Source organism: Misgurnus anguillicaudatus, chromosome 7, assembly GCF_027580225.2.
Source record: "Misgurnus anguillicaudatus chromosome 7, ASM2758022v2, whole genome shotgun sequence".
In the NCBI taxonomy this organism is placed as follows: Eukaryota; Metazoa; Chordata; class Actinopteri; order Cypriniformes; family Cobitidae; genus Misgurnus; species Misgurnus anguillicaudatus.
The window spans coordinates 24360342-24377551 of record NC_073343.2 but is presented as its reverse complement, the minus strand read 5'-3'; the positions used below and the strand labels follow the sequence as shown (position 1 = coordinate 24377551).

The 17210-nt window shown below is 37.3% G+C and overlaps 1 protein-coding gene across 2 annotated transcripts in view; it reads right to left on the bottom strand.

The window, feature by feature from the left end:
• Window positions 1-237: 237 nt before the first annotated feature.
• LOC129417328 (probable E3 ubiquitin-protein ligase RNF144A-A) overlaps window positions 238-17210 on the bottom strand; it is a 71962-nt gene continuing 54989 nt past the window's right edge. For both annotated transcript variants that reach the window (XM_055171924.2, XM_073869626.1), the window contains 4 exons: window positions 16763-16973; window positions 9862-10009; window positions 9169-9258; window positions 238-5007 (listed from right to left, as the gene is read on the bottom strand). In XM_055171924.2, coding sequence (XP_055027899.1) covers window positions 4876-5007; window positions 9169-9258; window positions 9862-10009; window positions 16763-16973 — 581 coding nt within the window. In that variant the 3' untranslated portion in view covers window positions 238-4875. The remainder of the gene's footprint in view (window positions 5008-9168; window positions 9259-9861; window positions 10010-16762; window positions 16974-17210) is intronic.

Genomic DNA, 17210 nt, shown 5'->3' with positions numbered 1-17210 from the left:
CTTTTAAAATGCAACTAAATATTACTAATTAATTAAAAGGAAACTAATTATTACAGGACTTCAGACACTACATCTCTCTGGTCCAGTCATACTTATAAGTGTAGCCTATTTGTCCAAAACTCATTTATTTACAAAGATTGAGAATTATTGAATTATTTAGAATTATATCATACAATTTCTAGTTGTATTTTGAGCAGTTTCCTTGACATTTTAATAAAATGCAAATATAAACAAATGTCATGAATATGTATGCTTTTTATTAGGCACGGACAATACAGGTAATGTTGTATTTCTTGTAGTTGTATTTTTTATACCTCAAGACATCACACACATGCAATTTTACAACATTGCAACTGTACAAGTGGGATCTGGTGCCAATTTACAGAAAACACACATTTCTTTATGATGTATCAAAAACAAACACATAAAAAGGTCATCTAAAGAAGATTTGAAAGGCAAACCCATTTTGATAAGGTGCACTGACAAGGTCCCTAAATTACATACAAAAATAGGCAAAAATAATTGCCATGTTTTACAGCTGTTATATGGCTAAAATATAGCTAAATTATAATATAGCTAAAAACCAGAAACATTAATACAAAGGGTCCACCTTATGGAAAAAGAAAGCAAATTGTTTGTTGGACAGACAGACACATACATAGTTTAATGTGTTAATAAAAACAAACTGGCAAAGCTAAGTTTTGTGCAACAGGCAAATTCTTACAAACAGGAACAATACAGTATTTGGCTGTTTGTAAAATCTATACTGTATTTTAAGATGCATTTCCTAGTTACAATATTTTCTAATATGTTGAAGGAACAAATTACATTTTCTATGCTACCCAAAAAGAAGAAACAAAATAGGCACCAACTAAATGAAAAGCCAAAGTGCTATTTCAATAACCCTGAAGGAAAACAATTATATTACACAAGTATATTACATAAACATAAAAACATCAAATGGATACTGAGACCAAATGTACATACACTATAAATGAAACTCACTCTTCTGAGATTTTATAGCCCATACATCAAAATCTCTCATGAGTACATATTTACCCAAAAAGTGTTTTCTTTCCAAATGTCATAAAAATCTGCTTGGCACTATCAATATATACATGTATGCGTATGCATTACAATAGTTATTTGCACAGAAATAGTCAAATGTTGCTGAAAAAACAACAACAATTAGGTTTCACTCAACAGAGGAACGTCTGTGCTATTCATAAGTGACATATGATGTGCTTTGCTTTTATTTATCATATTTTTGCTATGGTTTCAAATTAGGGAATGATATACTGTAGCTAAAGGTGTCAAACACTTACTTAATTATAAGTCAGTTTTCTTAACAGAATATTATAGAAATTGAGAATAACCATTATTATGATGTTAAAAGATGTACTTTAGCAAAAAAAAATTAATAAAGTTGTTGCATATAATGTATAGCAAATGATTAGTTTAGTCCATACTTTGGCCATGTGTTCATTTATTTATGTATGCATTAATGGTATCTTTAACATCACAAAAGTTGTTAAGTGTTAAAATTATTATTCTAGAAGGATCTAGGTAAGCAAAACCAATAAAAAGACAGAAAAGGAATGAACAAAACCTTAACCCTACAAAAGAGAAACTCCAACTGACTGAGGTACTCCAAAATTTAAGGCTAAAATGTGAAATTGCAAGTTGCTACAAAAGAATGGATGTGATTAACATAAAAAATAACTTGTAAATATAGCTGCAAGACAGGCCCTCGGACAATGTTGCCATCGCTACATAGTGGTTTCCAGAAAATGATGCATGGTGGGCACATGCAATTAAGTAAGTAAATATTAGTGGACCATTTGAATGTTGTTACTGACTAGTTCGGGGACTGTAGGCAAAACTAACCCCACCACTTTACTCAAAAGCGGGCACTACAGAACTCTTTTGCCACACCCAAGTTTTGCACACGCCTACCGACCAACAACTTTGACGTCTGTGCCAAATTTCGTGACATTTTAAGCCTGCTCAGAGCCTTAAATACACCTGAATGTAATATTGAAGTTTGACAGGTTGCCATGGCAACATATCACAAAACCATTTTAACAAATATACATCAGCCACGTCTCTACATTTTTCTGATCATGTCTGTATTGAATTCGGTAAATATATGCGGACAATTTTAAAGTCTGTTTTACGAGACACACCTTCTGTTGCTAGCTGGCGGCGCTATGCCTGTGACTTACAATATCTACATCAATATGATTAGACCCCATAACCAAACCAATATTTCTCAGATGTGATTGAAATCACTTAATGTATGCAGTAGATATAATACACTTCCTGTTTCCCTGATTTCGCCATAAATCTACTGCCTCGCCATGGCGACAGCGTTTTAAATATCAAAAATCTGTTCGCAATTTAAAATCTCCTATGTCTTGGCATCATGCTCACCAAATTTGGTGTCAATCGCATGAATCCCCTAAAAGGAGTATTTAAAAGTTAATCGCATGCAACTGTAATCCACTTTTGTGACTGACACACTTCCTGGCGACAGTTGGTGGCACTATGCCGGGACTTGCAGTAGCCACATCAATGTGATCAGACTCCATGGCCAAACATACACCTTACATTTTAATCACAATCAGAATGTATGCCTTAGATATAAGACTTTCCTCTTTCTGATTTCCCCATAAATTTGTTGCCTTGCCATGGCAACAGCGTTTGAGATATAAAAATCCCTTTACAATTTATCTCCAATGTCTTGGCATCATGTTCACCAAACTTGTTGTCAATCACATAAATTCCCTAGGAGGAGTATTTAAAAGTTTGCTACATGCACTTTTCAAACAATCACAAAAGTTGTTCGGAATGATAATATCTATGCACATATCAAGTTTTACAAACATGTATGCACGATATGTGCACCAAGATTTTTTTCATTACAGAGCCCCCGTCACACCCGTGTACCAGCCTTTGCCCGGTCCGAATGGCGACGACTCCAGCGTTTGTGCCAAGTTTCAAGACTTTTCGAGCATGTTAAGGCCCCCGTGCTTGGGCCCTTAATATACTGAGAATAAGTAACTTAGGGCTAGGAAAAAATTTATTAAAAAAAGACAACCCCTTCACCATCACCCTCCAATATGGCACTCCCTCATTATAAAAGATAAATTGCAAATGTTAGATGAGAAAATATCACAAAGGATTTTGAGGAGATGAGCTACATATAGTCCAGCTACAAATATGGCTGGTGCTCCATTCCTGTATTTATGAAACATATGATGACACAATAGCTTTTAAAAATGAGCCATGTGGTGCAGGCAAGATGATAACATTGAAATAGTATAACTCTAAAGTCCATTTAAAGCAAGAAATTATTTTCCAATGTTTTCAGAAATGCTGAACTGTTTTAAACATACATTGATATAGCTCTCCTTTAGCTAGAAAACCACTGTATACATAAACCTGCAACCATTCAATTCAAGACAGCAAACGCCACATTTTTTATCTACAATTTGTATAAACTTGCATAGATACAGAGCTGAAGCTTGAATCAGTGTATAATCCCTGTTAGAATTAGAGACTGTTCCAAAACTGAAAATGTTGCAAGTGATACAAACTGTATACAAGTTTTAAACCATCTGACAAAATATACAGCTTAATAGCCATAAAATCTCCAAAATATCTTTGCACTCATCTTGACATATCCAAAAAAGATCCGTAGAGACCGAAATTAAGTCTGTTTACAAAGCATATATGCAGTTTAGGTTAAAAGGCTCTTAACAATGATACATTTTAATAATTTGGTTTCAGTATTTGGACCGTTTGCATTTAGCTACTTGCAATTTTAGGTGTTTGGATAAGATTAAACTTCACAGAACAGCCCTTAAATCATAACGCTTATATTCCTCCGTTCCAAAACCTCTTGAGCTGCCTTTGGAAACACTGTAAGGCATGAAAGGTGCATTGCTGGAGAGAAGGCTGTTTCAAAGGGTAGGCAACTTTATTAAAATACCTTCTTTTGGCCAAAATTTTAAAGGCATTACAGCATGCATCCATTGCAGGAAAGGCAATCCCAGAATGCACTTCAACAAGCTCAGTGACAGAATAAATCCACTATAGACTATAGATACATATTCAATACTAAGAGTTTTAATGAGAAGTAGTCCAGTCTATTTAAAAATTATTTAGTGTGTATTTTATTTTAATGGTTATTAGCTTAAACGCTTTTAACTTAGCAACATGCTAATGTATTCAAATGAATTGTTAGACGTACAGAGTTGCGTTTCAAATTTGTCACTTGTTCCAAGTTTGCCTTTATAGGCAGAGAAAGCAAGACAGCTCACTAGGTTTTGGAATAGGGCTTTCATTTTTCTGTGGGTTTAGATTAACAGACTTCATGTTAAAACTGCAATGTTTTTATACATTTGAGACAAAGAAATGATATATGCTCACATTGAAACTGACAGACAAGCCCCATCTCTGTGTAATACTAGTGATAAAGAAATAACTGAACTGCTTCTTTGCACACCGACTAAATGTTTGTGTTAAAACAGAACCCGTCAGGACAGCCACATATGCGTAACATCCACCACATACAAAAAATACAAGTGCCCCATACAATCACCATGCTGTTTCCTGCGGTACTGCTGAGAGGATACTCTACCTCTCAAATCCTCCACCTAAGCAAGCGGCTCATGAGGTCCCCTTTGGACTCGTTGAGCCTGCCGCGATGTAGCCTACTCAGCCAGCTATGCTGCTGTGTAACCGTGGCATGAGTTGCTCATGTTACAAGTCCCACCGGTTGATGAAGAGCTCAAAGGCGGAGGAAGAAAAGAAAAACGATTAAAGGAGATGACCGGAATTCCTCACACAGCGACTCTTCGGGACGAGCTGTTAGGTGGGAAGAGGGTCATCGTCACCTTTACTGCATTTGCACTTGCAGCACAAAATGAAAGGTGTGGCCAGCAGCAGAAATGGTGAGGCTACCAGTAAGAGGAGGCCGAAACCGGCGAAGATTCCAACGACCTGTGGAAAAAACAATGAAGTCAATATGAAAGATGTTAAAAAAAAATTTACATGAGACTGGTGGTCTACTGATATATCCAGTCAATGCTGCTTAGACCACGAAACCATGGTGACCAATTCAGTTCAGATAGTCATAATGAGTATTCACTTAAACTACTAACAACAAGCTGTATGATGATCTGAGATGTTCAAATAGGTACAAAACTGTACATTTTCTTTTGGTGGGGTGGTACCCTAAGGTTACGTTTGGTACCTTTATAGGTACAAAACATAATACAATGTTGTACCTTTTTGGGTACATTACTGTACCTCAAGGACCTATTGTGTGCATTTAAAGGCACAGTTAAATGTTGTGTACCCTTAACATGAAACTGGTACAAAATGGGCTATTACAAGTACGCAATAGGTCCTTAGGGTATAAATGTAGCCCCAAAAGGTTCAACATTTCAATGCATTGTATACATAAAAGGTACAAACATGAATCTTTGAGGGTACCATCCCAGTGACAGAAAAGGTATAATTATGTACCTTTTTTCTGACAGTGTTCATCCAATGCAGCACCATAATTCACCACATAGGGGCATCAGATCTTTATAATTTATTACTGGAAAAGATGTATTCATAAAACATGTAATCATGGTCCTAAAATTATGCTTGCTTCACATCACTCTAAGACACAGTATGAAACTTATATTCATATTTAACAACTTCAAAAACATATAACTGGCCTCTATTTCCATAGACAAACTTCCCAGAATTTCTATAAGGACAATTACAGCGATTCATCAAGGGACCCATTTGCACACACTCTCCATTTACTTTGTCTATGTAAATTCTTTTGCAGTCTGAAAAACCACACGATTAACAAATGGCATGAAGAGGAGAGCAGTGAAATGAAAGAAAAGCTCAAGGCTCAGAACCAGGTGCGGCTCAGCCCAGCAGCTCCATCTTTACTTATTTATAATATAAAGAGTCAAATTCTGATGCTATACAGACTGAGGCTTTGTAAAATTCAAACTCTGAGGGCTGGCGCAGAGCTGCCGTGCTTTTATGATGCCTAATGCGACTCACTGTTCCATGCTGAGCAACAGATGTCTTTGTGCAGATCTCTTTATAGTTTCAGGGCCAGCTCACCTTTTCAACATTATGTTCAGCATATAATGATGTCAGCGCTTAAAAAAGATTTTCTACGTACTCTATGTTCATAAGGTTTATAGTCAAGCAATAAGCAGCACACGTTGTGGTGTATATCACCATGGTTGCGATATGTACTGCTTTATCATAGTGATATTTCAAAAGACATCAAGGCAGACGAATACAAAACCCTATTATTTAGAATGCAGTATTATGAGTGTGCAGAGCCTATATAATGCAGTTCTGTTGTCATTGTCTCTTCAAAATAATCACACAGCACAAGTTCTGATGTGTTTGACGATACGGATTATTGGCTGATACATTGGTGCATCCCTATACAGTATTATTATAATGGCAAGAAAAAAGCCCTAATGAGTAAAAGCCTAGGTATACTTTTGACTCGTACACGCAGACCCGTACAGGAGTATGTAGTATGTACTGTTGGCCCGGAGAGGTATTGCAGTTTTCCTCAATACACATGTATGCATACAAGTCAGTATACTTTGCGAGGCTTGGGGGTTTGTACCTGCAAGGTACGCTTGTGTACACTTAAAGGGGTGGTTCAATGGTATTTCATGCATTCTGACTTCTTAAAGGAATAGTCTACTCATTTTCAATATTAAAATATGTTATTACCTTAACTAAGAATTGTTGATACATCCCTCTATCATCTGTGTGCGTGCACGTAGGCGCTGGAGCGCGCTGCGCCGCTTCGATGGCATTTGGCTTGGCCCCATTCATTCGATGGTGCCATTTAGAGATAAAGTTAGAAGTGACCAAACACATCAACTTTTTTCCTATTTAAGACGAGTAGTTATACGAGCAAGTTTGGTGGTACAAAAAAAAGCAGCTTCTCTCTTAGCGGATTTAAAAGAGTAACTACACCTCACGGCGCCATAGCACCTTCGGGAGCACTTCGACTCGCCTGAAAAGTCCGCTCCCCTTCTCCCCCTCATAATGTGAGAGGGAGGGTGTTACTGCGCAGAGTCGAAGTACTCACAAAAGTGCTATTACGCCATAAAATGTAGCTTAATTCGAAACGTATAGTGAATCTACGGTAGCCGCCACAAGACAAACATGTAATCATCTAAGACAATGTAGTAACAAAAACCGTTAAAGAGTAACTAAACCCTAAACCAACTTTTTTAGTTAATTATCTGTAAGAATGGGGCTTTATTAGTGCTGTTCATTGATTGGAGTAACTTTTTTGACATTTGGGTATAAAGTGTTTCAATGCTACAATATATGGTGTAAAAACATCCAAGTGCTGCCCTCTTCAGGTTGAACGGTGGCTACTGCAATCGAATTTTCCTATTGGACGTTGCGGTACCACGTGACGTAAGCAATAGAACTCTACGTAAGCAGGTTCAAGCTAACCACGCCCTTGTTACGATCTCACCATACCATACGAGCTCAGTTCGTCCCCTCTATATCTGTTGGGGTCTGCCCACTTTTCTTGCATTTTATTGCCAGTGGGTGGAGTCAGGCTTTGACCAGGGGTTTAGTTACGCTTTAAACAGTTTGTCCATTTAGGGCTGCTGCAGAAACATGATGGCGCGAAATGACGATTTCCATATAAGGGGACCCACAGTGTATGTAGAAAAAAATGGCTCATTCTAAGGTAATAAAAACAATACAAGTCATTTTGTAGGGTGTTTATACACCACCGATAATATAGTTATGTTTATAAAACGGCTAGTTCCAATCCTTGATTCTGATTGGTCAACAGGTGTGCTTTATTCACAATAAAACACTGCTATGACCGCTTTACCCAACGGTTCTATTTAATATCACTGCGCCCTTAGCAACACCCTTAGCAACACATAAACATATAATGAGACAAAAGCCGTTTCTCAATACCAAGTACGCCAAACTCAGACTTGTGTCCTTCGTAGTTCGAACTTGCAAGTTCAGACTCAGAAGAACGAACTCCTGACGCGAAATGCATTATGGGAAACTTCGCTGTCATAAGTCCACACAAGTCTCCTCTGATGCATCCTCGATAAAATGGGCGGATCAAGAACACATCCGGGGATTTTATGTGAACTTGGGCTTGATGCGAACTTTGAATTGGAACAGTACTTGGGCCGCGACTGATGACGTTTCACAAGTCCACAAGAATGCAAGTACAGACAAGAACGCATATTGAGAAACGGCTAAAGTCTGAGAACAGTTTGTTGTTTTTATTTGAGCTTTCATGTTGTTGTTCGCAGTCAGGGACTATTTTTTCTAGCGGAAGGAATGCTTTTATTGATTTAACTTCATGAAAGTTGCAGTAATATTTTTTTTACTTTAATATTGTGTGGTAACCGTTTTATAAAAGCAATAAGGTACTCGAGGCAAGTGCTGTATCGTGAATAAGTAACAGCTGAAGGGGTTGCCCTTCAGCCGTTACTTATTCACGATACAGCACAGCCTCTCGTACCTTATTGCTTGCATATTATATTGCATATTGCATTTCGGTCACATTGCATCTTTAAGGCATATTCTTATGAAATTAAGTGCAATATGGCCCAACAAGGAAACTATCAGCAATGTTAGTAGTAATACTTCAAAATCCATTTTCTCCATACTGTAGCTTCCTTCTAATGTCATCCTTTGGAGACTTTATTACACATAGCTTTTGCTAATCTTATGAGCCGTAGAAAAATTAGGTAATAGGAAATACATTATGGACAGTATGTCTAATGAGCCTTACACAGCACTGAAAAATATGTCAGCACAGAATGTCCTATAGACATAAGCAATGTGTGTATTTGTGTGGGGTGGATATTTAAAGGCATAAAGAATAACTTCTTTATTAATCTAATTTATAATATAAATATGTTTGATTCATAATCCCTAACTTAAAGGTAGTCCAAAGATCACCCGTCCTTTTCGAAACACATTGTAAGTGTATTCTTTGAAGCACAGAACCACCTTGCTGAATAAACGCTAGTTTCTGAATGGACCCACGTGTAAGTGCATGTGCATGGGCGCATGCTGGATTCACAGCAACAAAACGGAGGAAAAAACATGTGCACCCACCTGCGTTCTGTGCCAGATCACGGAGGCTCGCGAGTGGCCTAATTTGTTCCGGCAGGGTCCTTTGTCATAATGAATCAGGAGGAAGTCATCCTGTTAGAAACACAGTATTAGGAGAAAGCGCTCATTATCACTGTGGGTGTTCAGAAGAGCTGAGTGAAGGACACTGTTGCATTCACAGCCAAACGTGTTGCCCTCAATGACAGACACATGACCACTTAAAATACAGTAGGATATCGTGGCATGCTGTTAGTGCTCTAATAGCGCTCTAAAGAATGAAAATTTGGTTATTATTTCACTCTGTATTGTTTCTTTTGTTGGGAATACACAAAAGGAGATGTGAAAAGGGATGTTTGGATGGACACTTAAAAAAAAATCACCATGGAGGTATTATACTAAATTACAAGTCAGAAGAAACCACATGATATAGACAAAAGGTATCCTCATATAATCCTCTTTGTGTTTAGGGGAAAAGATTTTTAGTGCATACAGTAACTCGAAAATGAATTTGTTTCTTGCACAGAGCTATTGCATGATTTCAGAAGACTTGGAATACAGAGCACAATATTAAAATTTGTCATTATTAATCACTCCCCACTTTTGCATTTCATACAAAAACAGCTGCTCAGAGATTCTGACTAACATCTCATGACGATAGCCGAGATATTTTACACTACAGATGCTGTGAGAACTTACGTCCAGAGACTCCAAGCAGTACCAGCAGAAAGCGTGCTTGCAGTTTTTACACATCATCTGGGCACATCCCTCATCTCTCTCTATGTACACTTTACATTTTGGACAGCGTTTGATGGGCGTGTTGTCATCGTTGGCCTTAAAGAAAGAACTGTGAGAACAAAAAAAAGAGTATTACTAAAAGTATTACTTAGTTATGAGTAAAAACAAATAAAACTGATGCTTATATTAAAGGATTAGTCCATTTTCTTAAAAAAATCCAGATAATTCACTCACCACCATATCATCCAAAATGTTGATGACCCTCTTTGTTCAGTCAAGAAGAAATTATGTTTTTTTGAGGAAAACATTCCTGGACTTTTCCCACTTTATTGGACTCTAATGGACCCCAAAACGTAACAGTTTTAATGCATTTTCAAATTGCATATTCAAAGGACTCTAAACGATCCCAAACGAGGCACAAAGGTCCCATCTAACGAAACGACCGTCAAACTTCTCGTCATACTCCGGCCCTGTGACGCGCCAGAGCTACCTCACGTAATACATCACGTCACGGAGGACGTATGCGAAACTAGGCCCCAGTGTTTACAAGTGTGGAGAAAGAGGACCGTTCTGACTTTGTTGTATGTCGAATGATACTAATTAATGTCTTTGTGTCAGTTTTTTGTTGGTCCGCAAATGTTTCATATATGTAACATGTAACCTTTTAACGTAATTATGCAAATACATGATTTCGCGCTGACTGGTCACACAGCCAGAGGAAGAAGAGAACATGTGGATTAAAAATGCATATTTTTTATTTTTCTTGCCAAAAATGACAATCGTTTTGCTAGATAAGACCTTTATGCCTCGTTTGGGATCGTTTAGAGTCCTTTGAAACTGCAAACTGCAACTGCAAGTGTTGGGGTCCATTAAAGTCCATTAAAATTAGAAAAATCCTGGAATGATTTCCTCAAAAAACATAATTTCTTCTCGACTAAACAAAGAAAGACATCAACATTTTGGATGACATGTTGGTGAGTAAATTATCTGGATTTTTTGTTAAGAAAATTGACTAATCCTTTAATATGTGCTAAAAAGAAAAGATGAGAGATACTAGAGCAAAATAAGGACTTTTTTAATTTTGCATGAAACTGACTTAATCTTTGATTTTAAAAGAGGAACTGCTAAAAAAAAGTCAAGAGTTGACTCTTTTTCGCCTCGACAAGCCCATATCCTTGTACTAAGGAGTTGTGGCCCAGAGTCAGTGCTGGTAATGGAGCGGCTGACCCACAGGGACCGAGCTGACAGGTACAAGCCCATTTATTTCCAGGACAATCCCTGCTCTATTGATCTAAGAGAAGTGACACCGTGCAGCTGTACTTTCATAGTCAGTGAAATGTCTGAATTTTTTTACAACTGCAGGGGCAGAATCTGATTCACATTGCTGCTTAATGGAGCTCTGAAATATAATTTTAAATATTACAATTAATTAGTATTAGTAGTGCAGGTATTAAAGGAAAACGCCACCGTTTTTCAATATTTTACTATGTTCTTACCTTAACTTAGACTAATTAATACATACCTATCTTTTATCAATGAGTGCACTTTTAATCTTTGTACAGCGTCTCGTGAATGTGTTAGCATTTAGCCTGGCCCCATTCGTTCCTTGGGATCCAAGCAGGGATGAATTTAGAAGCCATCAAACACTTTCATGTTTTCCCTATTTAAAGACTGTTACATGAGTAGTTACACGAGTAAGTATGGTGGCACAAAATAAAACTTGTTTGAAACCATAGGAATGAATGAGGCTAGGCTAAATGCTAACACATTCAAGAAGCACTGTACAAAGATTAAAAGTGCACGCACTGAAAAAAATCATCTAAGTTGAGGTAAGAACATAGTAAAATATAAAAAAACGGTGGTGTTTTCCTTTAATAATTACAATAGTAATAATATGATAAATTCACATTTTAATCCCACACTAGGAAAAATGCTGGGCAGAGGCGGAGTGGGACCAAAAAATCTACCGGGAAATTTCGTATACCACCGGCCCTCCGTGGTAAAAAAAAATGTTTCGTAGCCTATTTGTAGTAAAACTAGGGTAGGCTAATACAAATCGTAATCAATTTGCCTAAAAAAAACCAAACTTTTTCATAATAATAATAAAATCATTAAATCATGGCTAATTTCCTAAATGAGTAACTATACAAAATGATACCTGGTTTAAAAAAGACGGAGATGCGCACCTCAATCAGCTATTACATAACAGAGCGAGACCAGAGACGAATGTGCTCATAAACGGAGTAATATGGAATAATTTGTGCATCTTTGAATAACTGTAAGAATATTTCCTTTAAATATAATTTTTGTCATATAAAGTTTTGAGAGATAGCTTAATAATGTTTTTTCCATGGTTATTGCTTATTTATTTTAACGTGTTTGGCGCATTACCTCAGAGTTTATTTCAGTAATATTGCTTTTTTCCCGCTAATAATAATACAATTTACATGCCAATCCTGCTTCCTTGTCTTTTTATTAATTTCATTATGCTGTAATGTTAATTTATATGTGGATATGAGACGTTCATTGCCGTTATATAATCTCGTCTAATATTTAAATCATATCTGGAATAATGTGTGCATCTTTGAATAACTGTAAGAATACAGTTAATTTGAAAATAATTTTTGTCAAAGTTTTGAGAAATAATAATGTTGTGAGGATATTTATATATTCAAGTTGAATACTCATGTCTATTAATATGGAAATCTAATAGAAATCTAATAGTAGGAAATATAAAATGTGATACTGCAAAGTTACCCTTCTAAATTTTATTTATGATATATAGCCATATATATAGCAAAGAGGCTGCACAGTTTGACCAGAGGGAAGCGGCCGCACATCAGGCCGCCAGACGGGGTTAACTTGCAATGTATAACTATTATCAGACCGGCCCTCGCAGCCTCAAAACACTACCGGGCCACCGGGAAATGTCCCGATTCTCCCGATGGCCACTCCGCTACTGATGCTGGGGATCACTTCAACCCAGGGTTCGGTCAAAAAGGGATGAACCCAACCCATTGGGCTGTAATTTCACCTATGCTGGGTAAGGCTGTGTATTGGCAAGAATGTTGCGATGCAAAATGTTGCAATACATTGCAATACTGTACAGCGAGATGGTATATTCTGAGATTTCCTTTTTCGGAATATAATAGGATCAAATTTTAGGAAAGCTGTCATTGAGAGCACACCACAATATGCAAAACCACCTTAGCAAAAAATTGTGGCGAGTCCCTATGTTAGTACTTCCTGTCACTGTTTAAGTTCAGAGATAAGAAGAATGCTGTCTAGTGGTCAGGATGTAAACTCCAAACGAAACAACTGCCATGAATCTTTCATCATTTTTATTTTAAAAATATAGATTTTTTAATTAAAGCAGCCTTGCCAAATGAAATTTCATAATACTTATATCATGTATCAAATATTTTCTTACATCCCTAATGCTGAGTTGTTTTAATTTAACCCAATGGGTTGCATTTGTCCCTTTATGACTCAACGCTGGGTTGAAAATAACCCAACATTGACAGTAGGTCATTTAAGAACGACATAAAATGGAATTGCAAACAATATTGACTCTACCAATATGATTTCAAGGGAACCAAGACAGTCTTGGGGAAAACGGTAACGCAGGACAGGAGCTGAATTTATTGGCATTAGATTGGATTTAAAATAGCTAACTTTTTCATTTTTTAATTATTTTTAATATAATCAGTAAAAAATGTATCAGTATTTATTTCATATTTTTGAAATTATCAGGTAGAAATAGCTTCTAACAGAAATATTCCACTTTCATAAAAAATCCTGATAATTCACTCACTCCCATGTCATCCAAGATGTTTATGTCTTTTTTCTTTAGTCGAAAAGAAATTCCAGGATTTTCCTCCATATAGTTTGGTGAACCTCAACGGTTTGCAGTTTCAAGGCAGCTTCAAAGGTCTCTAAGGGGCTGTTTACACTTAATATACAGATGTGTTTTCGTTGATCTGAGCACAAGTGGACGACGTTAATGCCAGGTGTAAACAGTGTTCAAAATGTTTTGAGCTTGTCCACTTTCGACCACTTTCAACCACATTCAGAGGTAGTCGAAAACCCTTTCGATCGGATTGCTTTTGTAGTGTAAATGCACATGTGGTTGAGACCATGAGTCTCTCCGCCCATTTATCTAATCTGAGGTACTGAACACAATGTTTTACGTCTTTTCTGACTTCTGGCATGAACACACGATGTACAGCGCTATTTTTAGCCTTTCATTGATAAAACTAAAGTGACTGATCTCTGCAGTTTCATTTTGCAATCTTATTTCATCAATTGAGCTGAAAATTCAGATAAAGCTTTAACATATACATATACAAAACACCGAGCAGCATGTTTACTTACAACACAAGCAGCTGACTCCGACATAATATTAGTTTGCGTCCATATAAACTCATAATTACTCCCGCCTGTGTTTAAATGACAACAGAGAGACTCGTCCACAGTCTCGACAGACCACCCCCTCACAGTATTCAGGACAGAAGCGGTCAAAAGTTGACAAAATAGGCGGATTTAAATACCAGATGTAAACGTAATGTGTCTCTCTCGTCCACTTGTGATCAGATCGACGAAAACACATCTTAATACCAAGTGTAAACAGCCCCTAAACGATCCCAACCCGAGGCACAAGGGCTTTATCTAGCAAAGCGAATCGTAATTTTTGCCAAGAAAAATAAAAAATAAGTACTTTTTAACCACAACTTCTTGTCTTGCACTGGCCTTGTCATGTGCCAGCGTAACCTTACATATTACGTTATCATGTTGAAAGGTCACATATGACGTATGCGAAACTACCGCTTTAGTGTGGAGAAAGAGCACCATTCCGACATTGTTGTTTGTGGAATGATAATAATTAATGTCTTTGTGTCAGTTTATTATTTAAAATGGTCCGCAAGTGTGCGTTTTACATATGTGACACGTGACCTTTCGATGTGATTACGTAACCGTAAGGTCACGCTGATGCGTTACACGGTTAGTGCAAGACGAAAAGCTGTGGTTTAAAAGTACTTTTTTTGTGAAAATGATGATCGTTTTGCTAGATAAAACCCTTATGCCTCGCTTGGGATCGTTTTGAGCCCTTTGAAGCTGCGTTGAAACTGCAATTTTAAGCTGCATTGAAACTGCAAACCGTTCACCAAAGTCCACTATATGGAAAAAAAATCCTGGGATGTTTTCCTCAAAATTTTTTATTTTTGACTGAAAAAAGAAAAACAAAGATTAATCGCGATCAATCGCATACAAAACAAAAGTGCATCCTTGCCTAATATATGTGTGTGTATTGTGTGTAATTATTATGTATATAAACAAACACACATGTATACATTTCAGAATTTTTTTATATATCCATTTTTATTAATAATATTTTATGTAGAATATATAAAAATATAAATATATATATATATATATATATATATATATATATATATATATATATATATATATACATACACACACACACATGTAAATGTCTCTTAAATACATACATGAATGTGTGTGTATTTATATATACATAATAATTACACACAGCACACACTCATATATTATGCAAAAACATCACTTCTACCTTGTATGCAATCAATCGCGATTAATCTTTGCCCAGCACTACTTTAATGTAAAAAAAAATTTAAAGGCCACATTTAACATTCTCTGACTCTGAGATGGTACGCTTCATCATTTGTTTGATGTTCGGAGGTTGACACAAAGCAATATTGAAATGCGAAAAGATACAGAGATCTTGATAGGATGTGTGAAGTATGTAATTCACTCCAGTTCACTTCCAGCTAAGTGCTCAATCCCACCTGCCCGCAGATCAAAGATCAGAGTCAGACACTCTCCTCAGTGATGCTTTTGCTTGTGAATCGAGTTTGTGTGTGACATGAATGTCAACTAACACCTGTGAGTGAATCTCAGACTCACTGAGCTGAAAGCAGAGAGCTCTTCGACATCTAGAGCAGACATCAATTCTGAAGCTGAATGATGCGAGTGCTCAACAGTGTGGAAAAAAAAGCCCGCTTAAATGTACATCAATAAGCCCAAACAAAACTGAGCGAGTATCTCAGCTGGTAGAACATACAGTAGCACCACCAAGGTCATAGAGACAGAGCGCAGTTATGCAAATTTGAAAACCACACCCACCGGGGGGGAACGCAATCCAACCGTCTTCATTGACTTTTATTGCGAGAAGCCGCCTCCTTGTCATTTCTGGCTTATAACAAAAAACTGAATAATGCCTAAAAGCTTATAAAAACTTATTTACAGATTAAACTTAAAAACAGAATAATACCTAAAAGCTGCTGTGTGACAAGGTGTACATCTAACACGCAAAAAAAAACCCAAATAAGTTTTTATAAGCTGTCGAATTCAAAAAACGAGCGTTTAAAGACACAGAAATGGAAACAGGCAACTTTTCATAGTACTCCTATTAGTAAAACTGCGTCCACTAGGGGGAAACGTAGTCGGCGATCCACTTTATTCTCCTTAAAGACTGGGTTTTACGGCTCGACAGCTTATAAAAACTTATTTCTGGGTTCTTTGGCTTGTTAGCTGTACATATTGTCACACAGCAGCTTTTAGGCATTATTCAGTTTTTTGTTATAAGCCAGAAATGACAAGAAGGCAGCTTCTCGCAATACAAAGTCAATGGAGACGGTTGGATTGCTTTCCCCCCCGGTGGGCGTGGTTTTCAGGTTATGACGCGCTGCGCTCTGTCTCTATTGGTTTGATTCTCACTGACACACATACAGATTAAAAATGTATACCCTGAAAAGCCATGATAAATTGTTTTATACATAAATGCTAATGAATGAGAAAGAGAGTGTTTAACACCAAGTACCTGCTCTCTCCAGGTAGAAAGGAGGTCATGGGGACGTTCTCCTGGCAGTCTTGGTCCGGGTGCCAGCTGGCCTTGCAGGCGGAACAGAACTCGTGTGTGCAGACGTTGCACCGTACCAACTGCGGAAGTGTCGTGTCAGACTCTTTCAGCTGGCATACCGCCTGGCACGTGGAAGACGGGCACCAGGTCCGGCGTGGGTCCAGCAACACCTCTGTTGGGGTGAGAGGAAGAATATTACGATTCCTGTGAGTGTATATTTTAGGCTGCTTAGAACAGATTCGGGCAGATGGGTCACCATGGTTACACCATCAAAGATGAGTCTCATCTGCCCCGAGGAACAAGACACTACCAGTGCAACAACTTATCATAGTTTTGCATAAATTCATTAGTTAAATAAGTGATCATTAAAGCAATAAGCCATGAGAGGCGCTGAAGTGATTTTAGCACA